This window comes from Leptopilina boulardi, unplaced genomic scaffold (assembly GCF_019393585.1).
Source record: "Leptopilina boulardi isolate dan_hultmark-lab unplaced genomic scaffold, ZJU_Lbou_2.1 LbouV2_114, whole genome shotgun sequence".
Taxonomy (NCBI): domain Eukaryota; kingdom Metazoa; phylum Arthropoda; class Insecta; order Hymenoptera; family Figitidae; genus Leptopilina; species Leptopilina boulardi.
In genome coordinates, this window is record NW_026137657.1 from 808,891 (window position 1) to 829,595 (window position 20,705).

The 20,705-nt window shown below is 28.3% G+C and overlaps 1 protein-coding gene across 4 annotated transcripts in view; it reads left to right on the plus strand.

Annotated features, from left to right (window-relative positions):
* The first annotated feature begins 1,490 nt into the window (after nt 1-1,490).
* Nucleotides 1,491-20,705, plus strand: part of LOC127281934 (titin homolog) — a 54,517-nt gene continuing 35,302 nt past the window's right edge. Inside the window, exons 1-11 of one of the 4 annotated variants that reach the window (XM_051305959.1) lie at nt 1,491-1,787; nt 2,976-3,111; nt 8,511-8,820; nt 8,947-9,127; nt 9,664-9,914; nt 9,994-10,138; nt 10,211-10,423; nt 10,490-10,672; nt 10,798-10,995; nt 11,067-11,203; nt 13,124-20,679. In XM_051305959.1, the coding sequence (XP_051161916.1) occupies nt 1,775-1,787; nt 2,976-3,111; nt 8,511-8,820; nt 8,947-9,127; nt 9,664-9,914; nt 9,994-10,138; nt 10,211-10,423; nt 10,490-10,672; nt 10,798-10,995; nt 11,067-11,203; nt 13,124-20,679 (9,323 nt within the window). In that variant the 5' untranslated portion in view covers nt 1,491-1,774. Of the gene's footprint in view, nt 1,788-2,975; nt 3,112-7,186; nt 7,672-8,510; nt 8,821-8,946; nt 9,128-9,663; nt 9,915-9,993; nt 10,139-10,210; nt 10,424-10,489; nt 10,673-10,797; nt 10,996-11,066; nt 11,204-13,123; nt 20,680-20,705 lie in introns of those variants that run through there. The other 3 variants (XM_051305939.1, XM_051305930.1, XM_051305949.1) reach the window with 3 other exon arrangements.

Genomic DNA, 20,705 nt, shown 5'->3' on the forward strand with positions numbered 1-20,705 from the left:
GGTATTTTAGGGTTTTTCAATATTATTTTTTCCATTTAACCCAACTTTGAAGACGTTTTCAATTAAAGCTTGAATCGTACACTTTAAGACCCATATGCATATTACAAAAAAAAATTTAGGATTTTGAAAAAAGTAGGGTAGAGTCCCAAAAAAAAATTTTTTTGTGTTATTTTTGATATCGGAGTCGTTTTCAATGTATTTTTGCCAGTTGAATACGATTCCGGATACCAAAATTGTCTAGTATTTCAGGATTTTGAGAAAAGTGGGGGTAGAGTAATCAAAAAAAATTTTTTTGTGTTATTTTTGATATCGGAGTCGTTTTTAATGTATTTTTGCCAGTTAAATACGATTCCGGATTCCAAAATTGTCTCGAATGTCAGGATTTTGAAAAAAGTGGGGGTGAAAACCGAAAAAACGGGTATTTTAGGGTTTTTCAATATTATTTTTTCCATTTAACCCGACTTTGGTGAGGTTTTCAATTAAAGCTTGAATCATACACTTTAAGACCCACATGCGTATTACAAAAAAAATTCAGGATTTTGAAAAAAGTGGGGTAGAGTCCCAAAAAAAATTTTTTTTTTGTTACTTTTGATATCGGAGTGGTTTTCAATGTATTTTTGCCAGTTAAATACGATTCCGGATTCCAAAATTGTCTACCATTTCAGGATTTTGAGAAAAGTGGGGGTAGAGTCCTCAAAAAAAAATTTTTTTTGTGTTATTTTTGATATGGGAATCGTTTTTAATGTATTTTTGCCAGCTAAATACGATTCTAGATCCCAAATTTTTCTATCATGTCAGGATTTCAAAAAAAGTGGGGGTAAAGGCCCCAAAAAAAACGTATTTTTGTGTGATTTATTCCACTTTTCTCTTAATCCTGACTTGCAAGATAATTTTAGTACCTGGGATCATATTCAACGGATATTATTACATTGAAATCGATTCCAATATCGAAAATAAAAAAAATCATACCATCTATAATTATTTTGATATTTTTATTATCTATTTAATTATTTTATTTCTATAAATTAAAATATTAAATTTTTTAATATTTTCATAAAAGTATAATTTCTTTTATCAGGGGAAAATATTTCGAAACTTGCCTTTTTTTTCTTTTGCATGACAAAAGCAAAATTTTCAACTGGTGAAACCCATTAAATGCAAGGGACGAGTGCAAATAGTGTTTAAATATATACACTCGCACTCTGCAAACTAGATCCCACGGATTTAGATGCTTTTAATTAGTTCCTCATTCCTTGTTCGCCATTATTCTCTCTTAGCGTGATTTTCGTTGTCGTACGTTGCCTGTCCATAAAGATAGAGTTTATGGGCATAAAATTTTCCAAAGAATGAGAGAGAAAGAGAGACTAAGAGAGAAAGAGAGAGTGTTATTATTACGTCAGGTCGAGAACTCGAGGCGCATGTCTTCTTCTCTTCTGGTGCTTTTTGCTCCGTTCTTCTTCTTCTTCTCTTCTTTCTGTATGTGTGTGTGTGTGTGTTTATAAAACGATGAAAATTTTTGAGAGTGAAGAAGCGCGCACACACTTTTGAACCGTCGTCGTCGTGACGATTTTAGATCAGAGCCCTTGGCTTGGCAGTTAGGGTGTGCGAGAGACACGGCAAAATTCGACGTGTGGTATTGGATAAGAAAGAAGGAAGGAGGGAAACGAGAAAGACGGAACGATAAAAAAGGGAAGTGTTATTTGGCCGCGCGAAAAACAGATAGTATCCGGAGTTATGTCAAAGCGAGAAAGAATCGACAATCAAACCTGACGGAATGACCTTAACAGGTAAATTTAAAAAAAAAAAAAATTAACTAACAAATTTATTTTTCATTATACCTTTTTTCAATCTCACATTTTTTGCAATTAACTTTGCTTTTTGTTTTTGATAGTAAAAAAAAAAAAATCCAAGGTCGAATAAAAACAATTTTTTCTTTTAATTTAAAATTTTTTTCCAAAGTTTTAAAATTTACATATATAATTTTTTGTTTTGAACAATATTTTTTTCTTTTGTTATTATTTAGACAAAATTTTACTTTTCTTTCTTTTAAATTTGAAATTTTTTTTATTTCTATGATTAAAAAAACGAGTTATTTATTGTTTGAATTTTTTTAATATGGAAATAAAATTGCTTTGAAAAAATTTTTAAAAAATAGTTTTTTTTTTTGAATTAAAAAAAAAGTGCCTCAAAACAAGCGGATTTGGGTCGATTTTTTTCTCGATGAATGCGACGGATGCACTTGGAGAATATTTTGAGAGTTGGCCAGTCTTTATAAACAGTGTTGCATAAACGTGTGTGTGTGTGTGTGTGTGTGTGTGGAAAATTATTGTTTTCGTTATTAAAAAATATTTATTAGAATTTTGATAAGCCGGTAATAATTTAGACTTTATAATTTTGAAAAAAAAAATGATAAAAATAGATTAAAAAAGTATATTTTTTTTGACATGTGTTTGAAAATGTTGACATGCTTGAGCCACGTCAATTTTGATTGACATAATATATTATAAATTTTAGTGAGGAAATATTTTCAAAATTTCATTATAATACTAATTTTAAAATTTTTTTTCGTATATAATTACGTCAAAAATTCCATTGTGTATTAATTTTAGTTCAAATTTTTTTTTTTTTTTTGAGAAAAAAAAAGAAAAGAGAAATGAGAAGACTAATAGTAAACCACTCGTTTCTTATATACGTGCGGTCATTTGAAGTTGATATTTTTAGAAAGCCGGTTAGTCGAAGTTAGCGAATCAACTCAATTGCGATTTCTATTGCATTTTCTGATTATTTTTTTTTTTTTTACTTAACAAAAAAAAGTTTTGTTTAAAAATTTTTTAATTAATTATTTAAAAAATTTACTAAACAAAATACAATTGAAAAATGCGAACAATATACAAAAAAGTTTACTAAAAAATTAATTTAAAAAAAAATTTAAGTTAAGAAAAATGTGCTAATATTTTAATCAAAATTTTTTTTAGATCATTCCTCCAGAATCGAAACATCAATATGGGAGGAAGAGGAAGAAATAAAAGTGAACAGTCGATTGGGCGAAGATATTGTCATATCGATGAAAATACGCCAAACAGAAAATTGCGACAATTTTCTTTTTGAATTGTGAGTGATTTTTTTTGTACAATTTTTCTATGATTTTGAGATATTGAAATTTTTACTTATTTATTGTATTTTATTATTATTATTATTATTATTATTATTATTATTGAATTTTATTTATTTATTTAATAATAATAATTTAATATTTAATAATAATTTAATTAATCAGTAACTGATTATATACTTGGAACTGAAAATAATTAATTTATTTTGCTAAATTAAAATTAATAATTATTTAATATAAATTAAGGAAAAAGTTTTGTGCGACCAAATTTTTGTAACTTTCTGAGAAAATAGTTATTTTAGTGCGTACATTTTGGTTTTGGCGCTACTGGCTTATAGATTTCTCTCAATGACTAATAGAATTGCAAACTTTTCATACTAAAAGACTGTTCGCGTAATAATTCAATAAATATTTATTTTTAATTTATTACTTAGTAAAACAGTTAATCGATAAGATTATTAAATTTAAGGAAAAAGGGAAAATAAAAAAAAAAAATTTCTTCTATTTAGAAATGATATAAATTTTAATAAAGATTTTTTATTTTTATTCAATTTTTTCGAACTGTTTTTTTTCAAATTTAAAAATGTAATAAATTTTTTTTAGTTTTGTAAATTGGTAATTTAAAAAATTTAATTACAATTATTGAATTAATGATGTAAAATTAAAAATTGAAATTGTTACTATGTAATATATGGAAAAGAACGAAACATTGGTCGCTAATTTGTCCTGGTTCCCGTGAAACTATCACGCGTGCCAAGCATCATCAGAAAGTGTTTATTTCAAGCAGTCGTGGATTTAATTTTGCGAGGTCGAAATTATTCTCGTCGTGTCATTTCGTCGCGAGACTGTCTTCAATGCCAGGGACGTATGGGATCATTGCATTTTCCTCTGTTTTCACTAAAGCTTCGTGGGAATAGCTTCATCACAACAAATAACATGTGTGATAAACTTTTCTAATTATATAAACATTTTTTTTTTTTATAAATCGCGCTTTCATTAAATACAATAGAATAGAATCAATAGAATCAATACAATTAAAAAAAAAGTGATTATTATTTTATCAGACAAAATTTTACCAAGTTTTTAGAGAATTATTACTCGGTCTAGCGCCAATTACAAAAAAAACGTGCGTTGAGACATTGTTTTTGTCTGACTGAAAATTACTTGTACTACTGAAATTAAAATTACAAGTTTGTATCGATTTTTACTACTGAGGATAGAAATTCAGTTAATTTTTCCTATCACTGCAAATATTTGTTAGTGGAAATAAAATAGAAGGAATTTAAAAATTGTTGGTCTGACTGATACTGTCTTTTACTACTAAGTAAAAAATTAATTTTCAACTTTTTGTCGTTCATTTAATACTGAGTTTCATTGTACTAATTGTCTGACTGATAATGACTTTTACTACTGAAACAAAAATTATGAGAATTTGAAAATGTTCCGTCTGACTAAAAATGTCTTATGCTACTTAATTGCGGAAATTACAAGTATTCGAAAATGTAATACAAATAAATACCAACAAAAATTCGTCATTTCACAAAAATTGTCCTTTACTACTGACAAGAATACTTTTTAGTAGTTGTCTGTCTTTTATTGATTGTTACTACTGAATCAAAAAGTAACATTAGAAATTTAATGCCAATTTACTATTTTTTATTCCATTTTATGCGAATTTACAATATTTTTTAAATTTTCTCCGAAGTTATTATTAAAACTTTCTGTTACTACTAATACAAAATTGTTCCAATTTTTTAAATTTTTTCTAACTCATACTATTTTTTCCTTTACTTGTATAGTATAGAATACTAAAACAATATTACTTGAAAAAATTCGTAAATTCGTCTGACTCAAACTGTCTTACACTACTAAAATAATATAAGTAAAAATTGGAAAATATTTTGTCCATCACCAATATTTAATTTACTAAGTTTTGTCTGACTATTATTGACTTATACTACTGACACTTAATTTGTAACCTTATAAGAATTTTTACAATTGGTCTGACCAAAACTGTCTTTTACTACTAAATATTTAATATTTAATACTAAAATTATTCAATAATTATATTGTTCCACTAAAACTGTTTTTACTACTAATATAAATAATTTACGAATTAAAAAATATTTCATCTGACTAAAACTGACAATACTACTGATTACAAAAGTTAGACGAATTTAAAAAATTTTTGTCTGACTAATTTTTGATATTTACTATTAACAAAAAAGTACAAAAATTAGTTAAAATTCTGTCTGATTAAAAAGTGGCTTTTATCACTGCACTCCGAAAAAAATTCGTTTGAAGCAACCAAATTTTGGTTAAATCAACAAAATAAATGCATTGATATACAGTTAACTAAACATTTGGTTGCATAAACCAAACGTTTATTTAGCTAAATCAAATTTTTTCTTTGTTCAAAAAAATTTATTAAAATAAACCAAACAGTTATTTACATCAAATAAATATTTATTTGAATTAAATAAATTTTGTTTGAACTAACCAAAAAATTTGGTAAATATAAAAAAATGGTTCATTTAGTTTGAAAAACATATTTTTTTTTGAGTGCGATAACAAAATGATAAAAATTGGGTAAAGCTCTGTCTGACTAACACTGTCTGTTACTACTAATACTAATATACTTTTTTACAGTTTTGTGTGACAGCATTAAAAAAATATTTAATAATTATATTGCCTAACTAAAACTGTCTTTTACTACTAACTCTCTAAATCTGAATTAGTAAAAATGTTTACTAATTTAAATTAGTGACTCACTTTTTGCTTTAGAATTAGTTAAATTTTACTAATTGTTAGTAAAAGTTACTAATAATTAGTAAAATTTTACTAATTCATAAGCAAAAAGTGAGACACTAATTCAAAGTAGTAAACACTTTTACTAATTCAGATTTACAGAGAACATAAATAATTCACGAATTAAAAATATGTCGTCTGCCTGAAAGTGACTTTTACTACTTATTTCAAGAATTAAACGAATTTTAATCATTTTTGTCTAATTTCGTCATTTACTACTAAAAAATTCTAAAAATTGTTTAAAATTCTGTCTGCTTAAAAGTTGATTCTATCACTAATATCAAAATTACAAGAATCAGTTTCTGTCTGACTAACACTGTCTATTACTACTAATACTTTTTTTACAGTTTTGTCTGACAGCATTAAAAAAATATTTAATAATCATATTGTCTAACTAAAACTCTTTTTTACTACTAACATAAATAATTTACGAATTAAAAAAATTTCGTCTGACTAAAACTGACTTTTACTACTGATTTCAAAAATTAAACGAATTTTAATCATTTTTGTCTAATTTCGTCATTTACTACTAAAAAATTCTAAAAATTGTTTAAAATTCTGTCTGATTAAAAGTGGCTTCTATCACTAATATCAAAAATTACAAGAATTGGATTAGTTTTTGTCTGACTAACACTGTCTATTACTACTAATACTTTTTTCACAGTTTTTTATAACAGCATTAAAAAAATATTTAATAATTATATTGCCTAACTAAAACTGTCTTTTACTACTAACATAAATAATTCACGAATTAAAAAAAAAATTCGTCTGACTAAAACAGACTTTTACTACTGATTTCAAAAATTATAAGAATTTTACATTTTTTTTGTCTGATTAATATTACAACAAGAAAAAAAGTCTAAAAATTTGGTTAAATAAAAATATTCATTCAATAATAATCAACTAACCGATTATTTGAAAAAAAAAAATTTTTCTATTAATTTTGATATTTTTAAATTATGTTGGACATGAATGATAATATACGTCGCAAAACTTTATGCTATATATTTAAAAAAAAAATATGCGTTTGAAAATTCCTCTCATAATTTCTATATACATAACACTAAATTTAATTTATTATTCGAGTCTTTGCTAAATCTAGACAGATTAATTCTTGACCTATTTTTGCTTTGTGCTTCTCCTCGTTTGCGTAAAGTAGAAGAAGATGAAGAAAATGAAGAAGAAGAAGAAGAAGAAGAAGAAGGAGGGTGATGGCAGTGACTGTGTCTGCCACCTAAAGCCACACAGAAAAACTATCAGTCTCGCGAGAGACCCCGACACATACAACGACGATTGCAAATTTAATGACGATCAATTAAGAATTGACTGACTTATTGGTGCCCTTGTAACCAACGACAAAAGAAGAGAGCGATGCTTCGAATTAGGGCGAAGCGAACACAAAGTGGACCAATACACCTTTTCATTGGTGACACTCGCGTTCAAAATTTATTTCTTCTCTGAAAACAAAAAAAAAAAAAAAAAAAATTTATTAGTGCGCGTATTCAAAAACAAATTCTAAACGTCGTCATTAAAAATATTTTTTATTTTTTTAAAATTGGATAAGAAAAATGTCCATTCGAAATTATATTTTGAAAAATTATAAATTGAAAAGTGATTTTATTGTCATTTGTTTGATTCAATGAAGAATTGTGTTTCTCCCGCCTTTTTTTGTGCCACGTTATGGGTAGCAAATGTTGCAAATGTGCCAAGAAAACCCATGCCGCTAATTCCAACGATGGATCCAGATACCGGTATGAATGATTTTTTTCCGAGAATTTGGTTTCTTTTTTTTGGAAAATTTTTCCAAAAAAATAGTTTCTTTTAACAATTTTCTCTATACAAAAAAAAATCTTCACCTGGAACAGCTTGTTTCATTAAAACAAGAAAAGTTTTTGAGAGATGTTCCAGAAAAATTTTGTTTTCATGCTTTTTTTTTAGCTATAATGAATAATTGTTTAAATTGAGTTTTGTTTGAAGACATTGTTTCATGAATTCTTGTCCTACAGCAATATATATATATATATATATATATATATATATATATATATATATATATATATATATATATATATATTGTGTGTGATCTAGAAATATCACGAGCCTCGTTTCTGACGGTTGCGTACCCTCGTGGATCTGACGTAAGCTTGTAACAGATATCCGCTCGCTTTTATAATTTACATCCTCATCAACAATTTTTGATTAAATTTAGATAAATTTCAAGATTTTCTAAAAATTTTCCCAAAAAAAATTTCTCAATGAGAAGAAAAAAAAAATTGTTACAAAAAAAATAAACCGGTTTAATTTTTTTTCTTTACTGAATTGATTTTCGAGTATTCTTGTTTGGTATTGCGCAAGCTTAACGGGCTCTGAATGAGAGGAATCTATAGAATTAGAAGAACGATAAAGAATAGTCGATGACGTTTCAATTGGACTTTAGCCATCACGTGAAGAAAATGACAAAACTTTACAAATTTTCACAAATTTTTTTTCTTTTCTGTTTTTTCTATAAAAAAATATTTTCTTCTTCTTTTTATTTTATTGTCCAACATTTTTTTTTTTTTTTTTTTTTTTGATTGAATTTCTCTTGCAGATATCGAGGGGAGCTGCCAATTCCGTCTAATCGTTATCGAATAGAACCACAGGGAAATTTGGTTCAATTAACATTAAAAGAAACTAAACAAGATGATGCTGGACATTATTCACTTATTGCAAAGAAAATTACACAAAATGGAAATCAAAATAAATTTACAAGGCGAATTCACTTGAGAGTTGACGAATCATCATCTGGTTTCGATGAAGGTGATCTTCCTATCTTTGTCCGACGATTAAGTGATCTATCCGTCAAAGTTGGCACAAGAACGAGATTTTTGGTTGAAATACGAAGTCCCGCTACTCCAAAAGTGGGTATTTTTTTATTAAATTATTTAACATTTCTAATTATTATTATTATTATTATTATTATTATTATTATTATTATTATTATTATTTTTGTTATAAGTCAGTGAAATGTAATTTTTTATTCCCAGGTAACGTGGCACAAAAATGATCAACTTATTCAAGCAAATACACGTTTTTCATTTGTCAATGAGGGAAATTTTTATTGCATTGACGTTGCCCCGGTAACGGTTGACGATGAAGGCCATTGGACCTGTATGGTGGAAAATTATTGCGGAAGATCATCATGCTCATCTCACTTGACAGTTATTGGTGAATGATTTTTATTTTTTCGAAAATTATTTCTTCAATTTTTAATATTTTATTTAAAAATTTATTAATATAATAATTATATATATATATATATATATATATATATATATATATTTATTCATATTTTTATTTTAACTAATTTTATTTTTAAAAAAAGTCTTCTATTTTTATATTATTTATTTATATTTAAATTTTATTAAATTAAATTTTATGTTTATCTCTTTATTTATATCTTTAACTTCTCTATTTTGTTTCTAAGTTTATCTTTTATTTATATCCGAGTTGTCTTGGATTTATTTTTGTACTTGTCTTCGAATTTGTTTATATTTTTATTTACTTTAATTTATTTAGAACTTTTTTTTGTTTTATTCATTTAGATCTTTTTTTTTTTTTTATTAAATATTTATATTTTCGAGGGGTATGAACATCCAGAAACCATTATTATAATTATTATTTGTTCTTCATCTAATTTTTTTTTTTTTTTAATTATTTATTTTACTAAAAATCGAAAATTTTTTTATTTGTTTCGATTTCAGTTCCAAAAGCCTATAAAAAGCCAGAATTTGTTGGGGAACTTCGAGCAATATTAACGGAAACTGGAACAGTTTCATTGGAATGTAAAGTTGTTGGGGTACCAACGCCATTATTAAAATGGTTCAAGGACAATAAGGAAATAAAGGCTGGTGATGTTTTTGCCCTAACGGCTAATGTTGATGATCCAACATCATTGGGGACTTATACTTGTGAGGCGACAAATTGTATGGGAACTGCCTTCTCTTCCTCAAAGGTTAATGAAAAAAAATAGCTTCAAAATTATCAAGAATTTTATTTTAGAAGTTATTTTTTTTGACTTTTTATTTATCCAGGTTCACGTGGTTGGAAAAGGAAGTAGAGAAGGATCATTGAGGCCAGCAGATACATTGTCTCCTTCTGGACCACTTCCAATTTTCAGACAAATTCTTCAAGATGAATCTTGTAAAATTGGTGAATCCCTCTGTCTATCTTGCAAAGGTGATTAAATTAGTTAATTAAATTTTTTTTTAACTCTAATTTTTCCAAAAAAAAAATTTTTTTTTTTCTTAGTTGAAGTTCCACCATGGCCAAAAGAGATTACATGGTACAATAAAGAAGGAAAAGTGGAAGCAAGTGAAAGATATCACATTCAGGCTGATGGTCTAGGTGGATATTCGATTGTAATTAATCCAGTTGAAGCAATGGATGAAGGAGAATGGAAATGTGTTGCAACGAGTTTCGAAAATATGAAACAGTTCACGACCTGTTATGTCGCCATGTCCAGTAAGATTTTTTGATTTAAATATATTTTTATTTTTTAATATTTAAAAAAAAAAATTTACTTTCCAGTCCCAAAAAATTATCGAAAGCCTCGTTTTATGGAGAGCTTAAAGGCGATTTTAACAGAAGAAGGATTAGTGTCCTTTGAATGTAAAGTTGTTGGATTTCCCACACCTCTGTTGCAATGGTTCAAAGATGGACAAGAACTAAAGCCAGGGGATGTTTATCAGCTTACTGGTGCTAATTCATTAGGTATTTTTGAAAATTATTTTTATAATTATCAAATAATTTTTTTTCCTAACTCTCTATTATAATTTATTATTATCATTAATATTAAATAATTAAATATAATTTATTATCATTTATCATATATTCAGGTTCTTATTGTTGTATCGCGAGAAATTGTATGGGTGAAGCTAAAAGCACTGCTGAATTAACCGTCGAAGATATTCAAAATCAATTAAATGAAGAAGAACGTCTACAACTTTTGAGTACAAATCAACCACCCAAATTCATTAGAGGTCTTAGAAGTTGTGAAGCTAGAATTTGTGATAATTTCCGATTTACGGTCCAAGGTATGAAATTAAAGTAATTATTATATATAAGGGAATTAAATATTAATTATTTATTTAAATTATTCAATCAGTGAGTCTTGCACCGGCGCCAAGCTTATTTTGGTATCGAGATGATTCCCAAGTTGATGAAAATGACAAGTACAAAATAGAAAAAGAATCTTTGGGAACGTGTCATTTCGATGTGCAACGACTTGATTTTGTTGATCAAGTAAGTATTTGAAATTTTATTTTATCTATTCATCACTGATCAATAAATAATTATTAGGAATCGGGGATTAATTAACAATTATTATTAGTAATCTGAGATCAATGATTAATTACTGGTAATCAGAGATCAACAATCAGTTACCATTAATTAGGGAAAAATAATTAATTACTGCTAATTCAAGTTCTATAAAAATTACTACTTATAAATTATCTATAATCAATTACTGATGATTAGAGATCAATTATCAGTAATCAGCGATAAATAATTAATTTCTTTGAATAAGTGATCAATAATCAGTTATTAGTAATCTGGGATCAATGAACAATTTTTTTTTAATCAGGTATAACTCTTTAATTACGAATGATCAGGGATCAATAATAAATTACAATAATTAGTGATCAGTAATGAATTACTTATAATCAGTGATCATTAATCACTTACCAATAATCAGGGATCAATAATCACTTACCAATAATAAGGGAAAAATAATTAATTGCATATAATCAGGGATAAATAATTAATTACTAGTAATTAAGGATCAATAATCAGTAACAGTAATTAGGGATCAATAATGATTACCAATAATCAGGGATGAATAATCATTTACCAATTATCAGGGAAAAATAATTAATTGCTTATAATCAGGGATAAATAATTAATTTCTAGTTATTAAGGATCAATAATCAGTAACAGTAATTAGGGATCAATAATGATTACCAATAATCAGGGATGAGTAATAAATTACTAGAAGGTAATGATCAATAAGTACATACCAATAATCAGGGTTAAATAATTAATTACTTGTAAATAGTGATCAAACATCAGTAACCAGTAATTATTCATCAGTAATTCATTACTAACAATCAGGGATCAATAATCAATTACCAGTAATCGAGGATAAATGATCAATTACTAGAAATAAGTGATCAATAATCAATTACTTATAATCAGGGATAAATTAAATTAATTACTGTATTAATAATAACTAATTACTAATTAATAATTTAATTATTGGTAATTAATGATTAGTAATCAGTTACTAGTTATAAATGATCTATAATCATTTAATACTAATTAGAGAGCAATAATCAATTATCAGTAATCAGTGATCAATATTCACCAATAATTAGTAAAAAATTAATTTCCTATTATCAGGGATAAATTATTCGTTACTAGTAAGTAGTGATTAATAATCAGTTACTAGTAATAAATGATCTATAATCAATTAATGGTAATTAAAGATCAATATTTCGTTACTAGTATTAAATGATCTATAATCAATTAATGGAAAATAAAGATCACTAATCAGTTACTAGTAATAAATGATCTATAATCAATTAATGGTAATTAAAGATCAATAATCAGTTACTAGTAATAAATGATCTATAATCAATTAATGGTAATTAAAGATCAATAATCAGTTACTAGTACTAAATGATCTATAATCAATTAATAGTAATTAAAGATTAATAATCAATTACTAGTAACTGAGAATAAATGTTCAATTACTAGAATTAAGTGATCAATAATCAATTATCCATAATCAGGGATAAATAATTAATTACTAGTAATTAAGGATCAATAATCAGTTATAGTAATTAGGGATCAATTATGATTACCAATAATCAGGAATCAATTACTAGAAGTAATAAGTACTTATCAATAATCAGGGATAAATAATTAATTACTTGTAATTAGTAATCAATAATAAGTTACTAATAATTAGTCATCAATAATTAATTACTAATAATCATGGATAAATAATTAATTACTTGTAAATAGTGATCAAATAATCAATTATTAATAATTAGGGATCAATAATAATCAATTCCTAGAATTCACTGATCAATGATCAATTATTAGTAATCAGAGTTGAATCAATCATCAAATGCTGATTATAGTTGATGATTATTTTACCAGGCCGAGTGGAAGTGCGTGGCGAGCAACGATTACGGACACAGCGTAACATCCTGTTTCCTGAAACTCATCATTCCAAAACATTATAAGCAACCAAAATTCTTAGAGAATCTCCGAGCTATCCTATCCGAAGAAGGCGCTGTTAATCTCGAATGTAAAGTAATTGGTGTTCCTCAGCCAACTTTGAAATGGTTCAAAGATGGAGCTGAGCTCAAAGCTGGTGATATTCACAGAATTATATCCGGACAAGATGGCACCTGTTGTCTCGGTACATACACATGTGAAGCATCAAATTGCATGGGAACTGTGAGCAGTTCAGCATCACTGCTTGGTTTTGAAGATCGTGTTGTCACTTCAACAGGAAATGGTGATGTTACAAGGCCATTTTCAGCATTCGATCACGAACGTGAATTAGCACACAATCTATCATTGTCAACAATTCATGAAGAGAGAACATCACAATTGCACGATACTGTTCATACTGATCAATCAGTGACTGTTGATGATCGTGGTGAAGTGTCATTTAGTTTCGATGGCAAAGAAGTTTCCGTAAGCTTGTATGAAACACCCGATCTCACTGAGGAGGAAGCTATTCAAATTGTTGAAATGTACGCTGATCAATTATCGGAACATGTCACTGAACATAATATTATTGAACTTCCACCAATGAGATTTATGAAGGAGACATCAAATTCGGGTAATCTCTTGATGGAAGCAGTTGTTATTGATGTGTCACCGGAATATTTTGTCTCTGTTGAAGAAGGTGATGATCTTCGTACTGAAGCTGATGTTGAAGATATGTCAATGATGGATGAACAGGCTACTCATTCTCTTTCACCATCATTTCCAGTTGATGTCAGTTTTTCTGAAGGTGATCGTCCACCAGTGAAACCACCAAGAAGAAAATCGAGTGCAAAGAGCGAAAAGAGCGATAGAATGATGATTCAGTCGGAAAGTTATCACAGTGCAAGGGAACCGATAAAATCATTATCGATTGAGAAAAAGGATAGTTTTGAGATGGACAGTGAAGCGTTTACTGATGCACTTTCATCAGGCGACAGTAAATTAATGAAATTCGAAAAAAATGATCAAGAATCTTCATTTGACAATGGTATCGTGAAAAAATCAACAAAAAAGAAACGTTCATTACTTGAGAAAACATCATCGGAGGAATCATCAAGAGAGGAATTTAAGAAAACAAAAAGAAGTGATTCTGCCGATCCAATTTTAACTGGAAAATCTGATGATGAATTGGAAAAAAAATTGAATAATAAAGAAATGCTAAATATGTTTCAACAATTATCCGAACCTACATTAATAATACGAAATGCATTAATTGATTTTGATTCTCTTTTACAATTAGCTGAAAGCAGTGATCATGAACAGAATTTATTTATTACTGAAAATTTTGCATTACCAATTGAAAATTTGTTTAATCAAATTAATCATATTGAAGCGAATGCTTTGAAAGATGCAGGTAAACGATCAATGGCTCAAAATGTTAGAATTGCTGTTCTTGAAGCAATGAGTGGTCCAACTGAAGAATTACTACGTGGTATTGAAGTAATGAAACGAAGGGAAAAATTAAAAGTCGATCCTGTTATTTTGGAACCATTGGTGAATCCAGTTGATGAAATAATTGCAGGATTGGCTAAAATAGAATATGAAATTTCCGGCTCTTCGAAACATGAGAAACCAATTATTCTTGAACGTATGATGAGAACAATTTCTTGGCTTGGACATCGAATTGAAGAATCTGATGCATCGTCGATTTTGTCGAAACCATTGACGATGATTCATAAAACATTGGAAAAATTCGTTGATCAAATTCCATTGAATCCGGTGAATGGTACATGGAATGAGAATATTGATGCTGTTCTTATTGAATCATTATGTTTACCTTTGGAAGATTTGACTCGAATTTCAGAAGATATTCTCAGTAGGGACATCAATATGAATCCTGATGTTGCGAAACAAATTGCAGAACCTTTTGATGAATTATTGACTAGGCTTGATGCTCTTGTTGTCGCATTAGAGGGTTATGAAACTGATCATCGTACGGAATTTGTATTGGCACTTAAATCATCATTAGTTGGAGCTGCTGAGGAATTAACAACGTTTACTGAAAGAACAACAACATCATTCGAAGAACCTGTAACACTACCTGAAGTGATTTTAGATCCATTAATTGATGTTCAATCATCAGTCAATACCATTTTACGTGTTATCGATGATCCACATTCAGAAAAAGAGAAAGACATTTCACAAGCTCTTGGTTCATCGGAATTGATCATGAGTTTAACGCAATTACGACAAACATTATCAAATGCTGCTCATACAGCAACAACTCTAAAAGAAGATGAAACAATTAATTCATTGATTGATTTACGAGAACCTTTATTCGATTTACAAATTGCTCTATCATCGGAATTACTTTACGAAGAAATTCCCATTATAAACAGTATTATTCCTCCTTTAAATACATTGAAGAAAATTTTTTCAACTACTCTTAATCATGTAAATGGAATTGAAATCACAAATTCCATTAGTCCAATTTTAGAAACATTGGAAGAAATACAACAACAAGTTCCAATGATCATTGAACAACTTATTTCGATGAAAAATGAACCATTTGAAATTCCATTAGAAGTCAATAGAAGAAAAGAATTGACAGAAATTTTAGAATCATTGGAAATTGCTTCACAATTGAGTACAGTATTTTTTGATATATCATCAATATTGGAACAACAAGAACGTAAAATTGGCAAAACATCATTAAATGATTCCACATTGGTTATAAAATTAGAGGAAGTGAGAGAAAGTTTAGGATCAACAACTGTGGCACTTGGCAATCTTCCAATAAAAATAGACCTAAATGATGATGACATAATTAACGAGTTGGCACACTTAAGTGCACCGCTAATAAATCTTCAAAAGGAATTAAATAAAAAACACAATTCATTGGAAGAAGAAATTTTAAAAGGATTAATAAAACCAATTGGTGAGATAAAAAATATAATTGAAAGTCTTGCTGAAGGTATTTCAAAACAGGAGCAAGTCATGTTAATTGTAGGATTATTGGGAGGTATCGAAGAAAATATAAAAGAATTACAGAAGAAGGTTATTTTTGAAAGTACCATTGAAGAGATTGAAGAAATTGATTCCGAAAGGGGAGAAGAATCATTGAACTTCAGTAAAATGGAACATCAAAAAGTGAATAAAATTGAAGATACTAAAACGTCAGATGAAGAAATAAAAGTAATACAAATAGGAAAAGAAGTTTTGGAATTTGATGAAGCTAAATTTAGTGAAGCTGCGGAAATTAATGAAGCTATAGAAATTGATAAAGCTGTAGAAGTTAATAAAGTTATTGAAGTTAATAAAGACACAGGAGTCAATGAAGCTATACAACTTAAAGAAGTTGTTGGACTTGAAAATATTGAGGAACTTAAGGAAATGAAGAGTAATATTTCTGAAGTTCATCAGCAAGTAGCCATTGAAGAATCAAAAACTGACAAAGCAAATGTAGAAGAGATTCAAAATATTTTAAAAATTGTAGAAATTGAAGAAACTAAAGAAATTACAGAAACGATAAAGGAAACTAATGAATGTAATATAACAAAAGTTGAAGAATCACCCAAATTTTATAGCGCTACTGAAGAAATAGAATTTGCTAAACAAGAGAAAGCAAACATTGTTTTAGAAAATTTGCCAGAAGCTAAAAATGTTCAGCAATTTATTGATTCAGCACGCCTAGAAGAGGCAACAAATTTGAAAGGACCGGAAGTTTTACAATCTTCAACAATTAATGAAGCTAAAACTGAAGACATGGCAAACGAATTAAAAGAACTAGAAGAAGAATTTACAATTAAAGAAAAAGAAGAAGATTTCAAATTAGTATCTACTACTTCAACTGAAGGTCAAAATATTTATAATATTGGAAAAATTGAAGATATTTCACAATTAAAAGAAGAAACAAAGAATTTGGAAGAAATAAAGCAAGAAATGGATATATTGAATGAAGTAAAAACATCTGAGACTCAAGAGATTCATATTTCTGATCAACCAAAAATATTTCAAATGGGTGATGCTGATGAAATTACACGTACTGAAGAACTTGAGAGTCTTGATGAAGATTCTATTTCAAAACAATATGCAAATAAAGTTCAAGAAATACCAAATACTCTTCAAATAGCAGCAGAACAAACGGAGCATTTTGAAGATTCATTGTTGTCTAGTTTAAAGGATAGCAAAGATATTTTGAATTTTAAATTACAAGAATCGGAAGATTCGATGAAATTAGAATCCATAGCAATTGGTGATATGTCTCAAGTTATTCAAAAAGAAGAAATGAAGGAAGTACGTGAATTAGATCAAGATTCGGGATTAATTGACGAATATGAAACTAAAACTGAAAGAGGTTTGTGTTCGGAAATTGTATCCTTACAGGAAGCAATTGATGTTACAAATGCTCCTCTTGTTTTGAAAATGCCAATTGATGAAGATATTTCTTCATTATCTGAAGAAGTAATGGGCATTGATAAGGAAACAAGAGATGAAGTCCAATTGACCGAGATGATTGATAATTTAGAAACATATGAATCTTCGAAACCTCCAGAAGTATTAAAAATGGCAAAAATAAACCAAGAAGATAATAAATTGGAAGAAAGTGAAGAGAAGAATAAAATTGATAAGGAAACGTTATTGGAACGTTTGGAAGAAACTTTGGTACCTATTGAACAGTCAATTGTTTGTGAAGAAAATGTACAATCTGAAGAATCTAAAAAACTTGATGAAGCAACAATGCTTAAATCAGAAACAATCGAAATAGCTGAAGATATCAAGGAATCAACAGAATCTGGAGAATTTGCTAAAACATCTGCTACTGAATCTCAAGAAGCTGATACAGTAAAAGTTTCAGAATCTCCTAAACTATTTGGTGTTGCTGAAGAAATAGAATTTGCAAAACTAGAGGAAGTAAATGTTCTTTCAGAAAATTTACCAGAAGCTAAAGACGTTCAACAAATTGTTGATTCATCAGCAAGTTTGGAAAATGTAAATTTAAAAAGACCAGAGGTTTTACAGTCTGCAAATGAAGCTATGACTGAAGATATATCAAAAGAATTAAAAGAATTAGTAGAATTAAAAGAAGATAATAAAGTGATGTTTAATGCTGAAGAGAAACAAGAGGATATTAAATTAACTGCTCATTCTGAAGCTCCGAATGTATATAATGCAGCAAAAAGTAAAGATCTTTCACAATTAGAAGAAGAAGAAGCGATAAGTTTAGAGGAAATGACAATGGAAAAATTAAACGAAATAGAATCATCTGAAACTAAAGAAGTTCTACAAATTTTCGATCAACCAAAAGTGTTTCAAATGGAAAATGTTGATGAAATATCAAAAACTGAAGATCTAAAAAGTATTGATGATGACAGTTTTTCTAAACAATTTGCTCTTGAAATTGAAGAATCAGAAAAAAATCTACAGATAGGAGCAGAACAATCGGAACAATTTAAAGATTCTCTTGCAGAAAATTTAGAAAATACAGATTTTAAAGAATTTAATTTACAAGAATCTAAAGAGCCTGAACATACAGAAACTGTAACTCTATTTGGTACGCCACAAATTTTGCAAAAAGAAGAAATAAACGAAATGTCCGAAGCTGATCAAACTGGAATAATTGATGAGATTGAAAAGGAAAGTGGAAATATTTTAGAAACAAATTCCTTACACGAAACATTTGAAATTACTGGTACACCACTTGTTATGCAAATGGCAGCCGGTGATGATATTTCTTCATTAACAGAAGAAGTTGCAAGTATGACAAGTGAGGGTAAGGATGATACAACTCTACATGAAGTAATTGAACAAACAGATGTGTTTGATATAATGGAGAAACCGGAAGTTGGAGAAGCCAAGATTGAAGAAAGTTCAGATGAAAAATTAGAAGAAGCTTCAATTGTCGGTGAAACACCTAAAATTGAATTAGAAACTAGCATTCCAACAGTACCAAAATTAGAAGAAGGTAAAGAAGAACCTGAAGAAGAACCTAAAGAAGAACCTAAAGAAGAACTTAAAGAAGAACCTAAGGAAGAACCTAAAGAAGAACTTAAAAAAGAACTTAAAGAAGAACCTAAAGCAGAATCTAAAGAAGAACCTAAAGAAGAACCTAAAGATGAACCTAAAGAAGAACCTGAAGCAGAATCTAAAGAAGAATCTAAAGAAGAACCTAAAGAAGAACTGAAAGAAGAACATAAAGAAGAACTTAAAGCAGAACCTAAAGAAGAACCTAAAGCAGAATTTAAAGAAGAACCTAAAGAAAAACCTAAAGCAGAACCTAAAGAAGAACCTAAAGATGAACCTAAAGAAGAACTTAAAGAAGAACATAAAGAAGAACTTAAAGCAGGACCTAAAGAAGAACCTAAAGCAGAATCTAAAGAAGAACCTAAAGTAATACCTAAAGAAGAACCTAAAGAAGAAGAAACATTAAAACCTGCAAAGAAAGAGTTAAAAGAAAATGAAGAAAGAGCAGAACCGTCCGAAGAGAAGAAGCAGCTTCAAAAAGAACTTATCACTAAATTAAGCAACAATCTTAATGAAGTCAAACAACAAATGATAAACATTGTAGAGGAATTTGAACAAAGACCGGTAACAACTCCATCGTTATCAGTTTCACAATTGGCAACAGCCATTGAAATGTTAAGAAGAACAGTATCAAATATTTCTTCAGTAGTGACAAAGTCTGCTGAAGAAATGAAAAATTCCAAAATTGAATCCACATTTAATGATGAACAATTGTTGATTAAATTAATGGAGATGCTATATCCATTGGTAAAAATTAGTGAAGCACTGTCAGCAACTCAAGAATGTGGTGCACCCGAGTTGATACTTTTGAATAAGCTCAACAATCCAATTGAAAATATAAAACAAAAAATTGTCAATTTAATGATTGAATTTAATTCCAAAGATGTTGAACAAACATTGACTGCAACTACTCTAGCGCCAATGATTAAAATTTTAGAAACAATTGAAAAGAAAATTCCTCTCGCTCTAAATGAAGTGAAATATAAATTGGAGATTGTCAATGTTTTACATAATGTTTTAAGACCATTGGATGTTGTTAGAGAGAGAATGAATGATCTTGATACGTCTGCTGAACGAACTTTAGAAACAGATGTTGCAAATATTCTTGTGGGACCAACGAATTATTTTACACGAATTCTTGGTGATATTGTGAAGAAATTTGAAGTTTCTAATCATTCAGATGAATGTATGCGAAATGCAGTGTTGAAACTTCATGGATTGATAGAACCACTTTTTGAATTTCATAGTACTTTATCGATGGTTCGTAGTAGTCGACGTAGTTCCGTGATGGAAACGGAATTACTGGAAAAGAGAAAGAATGTCATTCTTCGTTCGATTGAAGGTTTAAATGATGCTTTGTCGGAAATAATTGTTGGAATAGAAGGAGGAAATGGAAATGATGATATTGATGCTCTTTTTGATTCTTTGATTACATTGAACGCAGCAATGACATCTGTTCAACGACATGTTTGGTAAGTTTCTAATTATTCTGGTAATT